The sequence below is a fragment of the Nestor notabilis genome, unplaced genomic scaffold (genome assembly GCF_000696875.1).
Source record: "Nestor notabilis isolate BGI_N333 unplaced genomic scaffold, ASM69687v1 scaffold7788, whole genome shotgun sequence".
NCBI lineage: Eukaryota > Metazoa > Chordata > Aves > Psittaciformes > Psittacidae > Nestor > Nestor notabilis.
The window spans coordinates 8700-15599 of NW_009939572.1; the positions used below are offsets into that span (position 1 = coordinate 8700).

The 6900-nt window shown below is 41.5% G+C and overlaps 1 protein-coding gene across 2 annotated transcripts in view; it reads left to right on the top strand.

Moving 5' to 3' along the window:
* ATF1 (activating transcription factor 1) overlaps positions 1-3306 on the top strand; it is a 7520-nt gene extending 4214 nt beyond the window's left edge. For both annotated transcript variants that reach the window (XM_010019931.1, XM_010019932.1), the window contains 4 exons: positions 1019-1149; positions 2000-2179; positions 2273-2432; positions 2838-3306. In XM_010019931.1, the coding sequence (XP_010018233.1) occupies positions 1019-1149; positions 2000-2179; positions 2273-2432; positions 2838-2982 (616 nt within the window). In that variant the 3' untranslated portion in view covers positions 2983-3306. The remainder of the gene's footprint in view (positions 1-1018; positions 1150-1999; positions 2180-2272; positions 2433-2837) is intronic.
* Positions 3307-6900: the final 3594 nt, after the last annotated feature.

Genomic DNA, 6900 nt, shown 5'->3' on the forward strand with positions numbered 1-6900 from the left:
GTAGGGAAAATTGTTCATCAGCTGTAATTTTACTCTCTTGTATCATTTCACTGAATCAGGCTGTAGTCAGATGCCACGTCCTAGCTTGGCAAATAGTAAATTTGGCAGAAACTTAACACAAAGCTTAATGTGTCTTACAATAAATGTCTGAAAGTCTTAAAAGACACTGTATGAACCCACCTGATGCTCCTGTCTGCGATTACCAATCCTGCTTCTGCCACTGCTTTTCAGTTGTTGAATGTTTTATTTGCTCTTCTTAGTACTTTCTGATGGTTTAATCTCCTGTTGAACTATGATAATTTCAGAGGGATTTGATTATTTTGCATGCAGTCAAAAATGGTGGGGAAGGGAGCAATTCTGAATCCTCCCGATAGGAAAACAGGAGCTGTAAGCAGAGCTTCTGAGGGAGAGCTGTTTAGCCCTGCAGGTTTGGGATCAGGAGTTCTCAGTTCTTCTTCAGTGCTTCTCTCTTCATGTAGCTGCCACTAAATCATTATTTGGCCTGGGGTAAGACACATAAAATTCACTCTTCCCTTGGTGGCTTTTTTAAAGAGAGATGTGTCTGTTTTCATAGGGACTTGTTACATAGGACATGCACTGTGTGGGAAGCTGTGCAAGAAGAGCTACATTAAATGCAGGAAAAAGTAAAGTTAGTGTGTGAAGAGCAGAAGATCAAGTTTTTAAACTCCTCTATAGTAATCTACCCTTTTTAGTTTATTCTGACACTAGACAGAGCAAACTGGATTTAGTTAGATACACAGAACCTATTGAAAGAATTAAAGATCAAGTTGTAAATCAGAAAGAAATCTCTCAATAGGGCAATTATATGTCCCTGGAAAAGGTTTATGGTGGAAACTCTGATGCAACTTTTCCTCCAGTGCCATGATGCAGCTGCAAGTGCTGCTTTTTGGCACCCAGCTTTCTGGAGATGACTGAAATCTGCTGTAAATGGTGCAGGTTTGTAACTGTGCAGTACTTTTTCCTAGTTTTAGAACTGACAAACTCTTCTCTTTAATAGGAAAATTTTGAAAGATCTTTCTTCTGAAGATACACGTGACAGAAAAGGAGATGAGGAGAGTCCTGGTGTCTCTACTGTTACATCTATGTCCGTTCCCACACCCATCTACCAGACAAGCACTGGACAGTACAGTAAGTTACCCAAAATATGTGCCTAACTGGACACATTTTATTCAGCTTGCTTCAAAATACAGAGTCTCTTTTTGTTATATATTTGAGTAAGATGAAACTCAAAAGGTTTGGTTATTTATCTGTCAGTAAGGTCAGTACTGTTAATGGAAACAGACTGGTATCTGAAGGCTCCAGATAAACTCAGTGCTTCGTTATCTTAATTTCTGCACATTAAGACACTCGGAGGATGTTGTTACGAAATAAATGGCAGTGTTCTAGTGTTAGATTTAGTCCAAAACCTAAGATAAGTGAAGATACCATTATATATGTCATAAGGCCCCGCCAGACGCTGTTCCTGTGCTATCAGTGAGGTAGCAACATGTTACTTTGATTTTATCACCAAGCAGCAGCCTGCTCTGCAACTGGAGCACCTCCTCTCCATACCTGCTCTCTGAGCTGGATGCTCATCCAGTTCCATCACCCTGCCACAGGCAGGGGCACCTTCCCCTAGGGCAAGGTTCTCACAGACTCCTGGTTCCACCCAAGCCCCTGTGTCCAACCTGGCCTTGAACACTGCCAGGGATGGGGCAGCCACAGCTTCCCTGGGCACCCTGTGCCAGCGCCTCAGCACCCTCACAGGGAAGAACTTCTGCCTCAGAGCTCATCTCAGTCTCCTCTCTGTCAGTTTAAAGCCAATTCCCCCTTGTCCTGTTGCTACATGTCCTTGTAAAAAGTCCCTCTCCAGCTTTCGTGTAGGCCCCCTTGACTGTTAGAAGGTCTCCTCTGAGCCTTCTCTTCTCCAGGCTGTCCTGCCTTTGCCTGTATTTCACCCTGTACACAGATTGTTGAGCATGTTCCTTTTCCTTTTAAGTTGCCATTGCTGCCAATGGCTTGCAGCTGGCCAGCCCAGGCGCTGATGGTGTGCAGGGTCTTCAGACACTGACAATGGCCAATGCTGGTGGTGCTCAGCCTGGAACGACGATCCTGCAGTATGCACAGACATCAGATGGTCAACAGATCCTTGTACCCAGCAACCAGGTGGTAGTGCAGAGTGAGTACAGCTTCTGGGAGCAGTGTGACGTAGCGAGCACTAACGCCACTCTGACACTGCCACGTTGTGATGTCTTGTTTGTTATCCCAACAGCTGCCTCAGGAGACATGCAGACCTACCAGATCCGCACCACCCCAACCACCACCTCCCTTCCCCAGACTGTGGTGATGACATCTCCTGTCACCCTGACATCACAGACAAGTAAGACGGATGATCCACAGTTGAAACGAGAGATACGGCTGATGAAGAACAGGTATGAAATTGCACATGGGCTGCTGTGGTTTGTTAGTTAATGTGCTGAAATGCATCTTCAAAGGGCAAACTGGGTGTCTGGCAAACTAACGTTACTGATGGTGCCATCACTGAAAACTGGGAAAAAGTGCAATTTCCACTGAAAAGTAGGAAATTCAGACCAAAACGTGCCATGTGTTCTGTCTTACACAGCTTGGAGAAAACAAATTGGGTTTTCCCCGCAGATTGGCTGCCACGTGTGGTACCAGTTTCAAGCTCTCTACCTGTCATCATGCGCTTTTCAGCTCATGCTGTTCACGAGGGCACTGCCAGCTCCCTCCTCTCATAGTGGTCAGAATCGTAACATGTGGAAAGTAGAAACATCTCACATATAAAATCAGCAATTCCTTCTGCTTGTGTGTTCCAGAGAAGCTGCTCGAGAATGCCGTAGAAAGAAGAAAGAGTATGTTAAATGCCTGGAAAATCGAGTTGCAGTCCTGGAAAACCAGAACAAAACTCTAATTGAAGAGTTAAAAACTTTGAAAGATCTTTACTGTCATAAAAGTGTGTAAGAAAAGAAGGTAAAACTTTGGACTGTTTAAATTTCAGAGGAGAATTTTTTTTTTTATACTGAATTTTTTAAACTAGATGAAAGGTCAAAAAATGAAACTTTTCTACCTAGATTTCACAACTTAAAGACTCTATAGATTTTATTTACAACATGTTGGTGACAAAGTACAAAAAAGGAAACAAGAAAACCTCACCAAAATTCCTGCACAACTGGAAACTTTCTAAAGTCAAGATTGCATCAACAGTAAAGGACAGGCACGTTTTACAAGGCAGGTGATGAGAATTTCCTCACATACCTCTTGTAACGGAGGCAATATTTGGTTACAGTTAAAACGTGGATGATGTGGAATCCTTGCCATAGTTGACATTAGTAGTAACATTTGTAACCAGTATATGTTTTGATTTCTTACTCTTTTTTTTTTTTCCAATTCTTACTTTTCCTTTCAGTTATTTGTATGTAAATATTTTTGGTTTAACCTGTAAGTTGTTCTTTACAGGTGCAGACGCTAAAAAGAAGCTCATACTTTGCTAGAGGTATAAATTGTTTACTCTTTCTCAGCTGACAGTTTAAAAAGTTGGGGGGTTTTCTTTTCGACGTTTGCTGTGTTTATCAAATTTGGGAAGGATCTGCAGAAGGCGGTGAGAGGCCGAGTCCTTACAATGTCTGAGGCACATGAACTAAGGTGTTGGCTTTCCTTAACAGAATTCAACACGTCCAGTTATTTTCTAGTACAGTGTGGTAGAACGAGTACTGGTGAAGAAAAGCTTCTGAAGAACGATTTCACAACAGGCTTAGTTGCTGGGCATGAGAAAGATCTAGAATTGAGAAACAAACCATGTGCTGCCTGTAAATACAACAAAACATGCATTGCTTATTCTGTCTGGAGGCTCTGCTGTGCTTTGGAACATTGAAACCAAATAGAAGAAGAATGCTAAAACACAAAATGGAAGATATATACCAAAGGGTTACTGAGGTTCTAATATATGGTTTATATGCTGAAAGTAGTGCAACATTTCCGGACTGATTTTGTAAGGTAGGTGATATTTTGCAAAGTAATGGTATCTTTGTAAGCAAATACTCTATTGAAAACAGGTAGATGGTTGGTATATTTTGTAGCTAAATTATGATCTTTACAAATTCTGAAATTGAGTTTATATACGTATTTTGACAGTTTCTATATTTCATTTTAGTAAACAAATGAAATATTTTGTGAAGAAGCAGATTTTCAAGCATATATTTTTATGGATAGTATGAAATCAAATGAGATCCTCTTTGGTGTAGGAGATATTTGAATTAATTTTGTATGTCTGTAGGCAACTTGCAAAAAAAAATAATAAAAAAAAAAGGGATCCTAGAGAATCTTGGGAAAAAAAGACAGGAGAAAAAAAAAGAGATCAGGGCTTGTATTCCCCACAGTTGCTGATATCTGCACATCCGATCTGGTCGCTATCAGAGATTCTAGTTTGTCTGATTTTAATCTGTTTCAGGTGGCAGTTAAATGTTTGACATGATCAGGACTCTTTTGGGTGGGGAATCTCCAGTCTTGGAGATACCCAAAAGCTGCCTGGACGAGGTCCTGGGCTGCCGGCTCGCGCAGGGGGTGGGAGGCAGTGACCTCCCGAGGTGCTCTCCCACCTCCACCCTCCTGTGATCCTGTGAAATAGAAACATGTGTATGCAGTGCTTATTGCATGAATAATAACTACACTATTTTCCATAGTTAGGATTGAATCCTGCTTCCAGTTATGTCAGTGGGAATTGCACTATGGACTATGCTATTAAAAAGGTGTTAGAGCTCCGTGTGTGTGTTGTGCTAGCTCCAAGCTGAATGAAATCAAGAGGTCTACTCACTCCCCAGCTGTGTACTGCTTCTCATACGGTCAGTCAGTATGTTTTCTTTTACTCATCTTTGAATTAATGGACTTCTTAGCAAGCAGAGCTCTTTGCAAGTGGTATGAGGAAGACAGCATTCCACAACCATGGTGTTAGTGAGCTATAAAAATACCTTTTCCTCTGAAGTTTGTAACCATAGGATTGTTACGGACGTTTCTTTTAGGCCAAACTGGAGAATCCATTTCTGTTCGCGATCATGTCGAAAGAGAGTGCTTTCATTGCACATCAGAAATAGTGAGCAGGGTGGAGATGTTTGTAGGGAACTGCTCCAAAGGAGATGTTTGGTGCCTCCTGGTTCTCTTAGTGGGATTTCAGTAAGAAAGAAGCCATGAACAGTGCTTGGCACCGCTGGGAATTGGACCTTCTCGCTCTGTCCCCCATCAGGTCTGTGTGCGCTACTTGGCGTATGTTGAAGAGGGTTTGACCTACAGTACTGCAACTAATTTGGGAACTCTTCTGCGTGGGTTGTGATCCTCACTGTGTGCTGTTGTACCTTCTTTTGTAATACAGAATAACAATAATAATTTTAAAAAAAAGCTATCAAGTGTTAAGGCTGTAACAAAATGGTGGCCCATTCTTTCTGTATTCAGCAAGTAAAACATGTCGTGCTGCCAGACATCATGTTAGTACATTTCTATCCTCTTAAAATAAGTGTTTTGGAAAGAGCAGCTTATTTTTCATCATGGAAATATTAAACAGTAACATGAGTTTGCTCTTTGAGTCATCACTTACCACAAAGTACTTACGTTGGATTTACTTCACAATCTAGATTGTAAGAGAGTAAAATCTGTATCCTGAGAGTAAGAGATATAGTACCTACTACTGTTCTGCTGGTTATTTCCAAACAGAAGTACATTACATGCTTTATATGAAGTGTAAATACTTGTTGAAACAATTAGATGGTTGCAAATTTTGACCTTGGTAAATAAAGTCGCCAAAATTTAATCCTGATGTTCCTGATTGATTTTTGCATGAGCACAGCACTGCAGTGGTTCTAAGCAAGTGTGCATGCATGGGGTGGCATCAGGTCTTTCAGGGGCCAAGAATATTTAGTCTGTGGAACAGCACCCAGAGATGTGTCATTCAGCAGTCAGAATCCTAAGTTACTGGTGCATAAATCTTAGTAATGGCCAAAAATAATTAGTGGAGAAACCTTTTATCTTCCTGCAGGTTTTTTTTTCCCCCTGCTCAGTTTTCAGCTGAGCCACCATTAAACACAGTTCTGCTCTGGCAGCATTCACCCAGCAGAGGGGGTATCTGCCATCTACAAAATTCGTGGTAGTAACCACTAATACTTACGGGTTTTTAGCTAGAAAAGCATAGGAAAAGGGTAAGAAAAAAAGTATTATCAGTCGGTAACATTTCTCTATTCAATTTCATTATCACGGTTAAGGCTGTTATTGTTCCCTCTACTGTTAGTATGGACATCAGAGGCAGAAAAAACCCAATAATACAAGTGCAAACATGACTTGAAAACATCAGTATCTGTCCTTTGGCTCTCAGGTTTATTCTGAAACGGGCTGGCTCTCTTCTCAAAGGTTTACCAGGCGGACCAAACCTCTGCAGTGATACCATGATGGTTTGTCTCTTTAGAGACTCCACACAAGAACTGTGGGTACCACGCTCAGGACGGGGAGTGTAACACTTATGGGGTTCACAGCCTTGTTATTCAGCTGAAGCTCAGATTTTATCCATCTTCTGTATTGAGATAAACGGACATAGATCCCAGGAAATTGTGGTCGGCCACAGCCAACTCCAAAGCTAGCAATGCCCATGAGGTAGTATCTGTTGGTAGGGGGGTGATAGCACGCCAAAGGTCCACCGCTGTCTCCCTGTAAATAAATAATACAACCCACTAGTAAAGATATTTCCTTTCAGGACACAATGTAGAACAAAGCCAGCAATACATCCACTTTTTAATTGGCTGAGTTAACTGGACAGTAATAACAACAGTAATACATAGGTAGTACAATGCAGACAAGACTTGGTGATGACGGGTGTCACCACTGTAACTAGAACACCACACC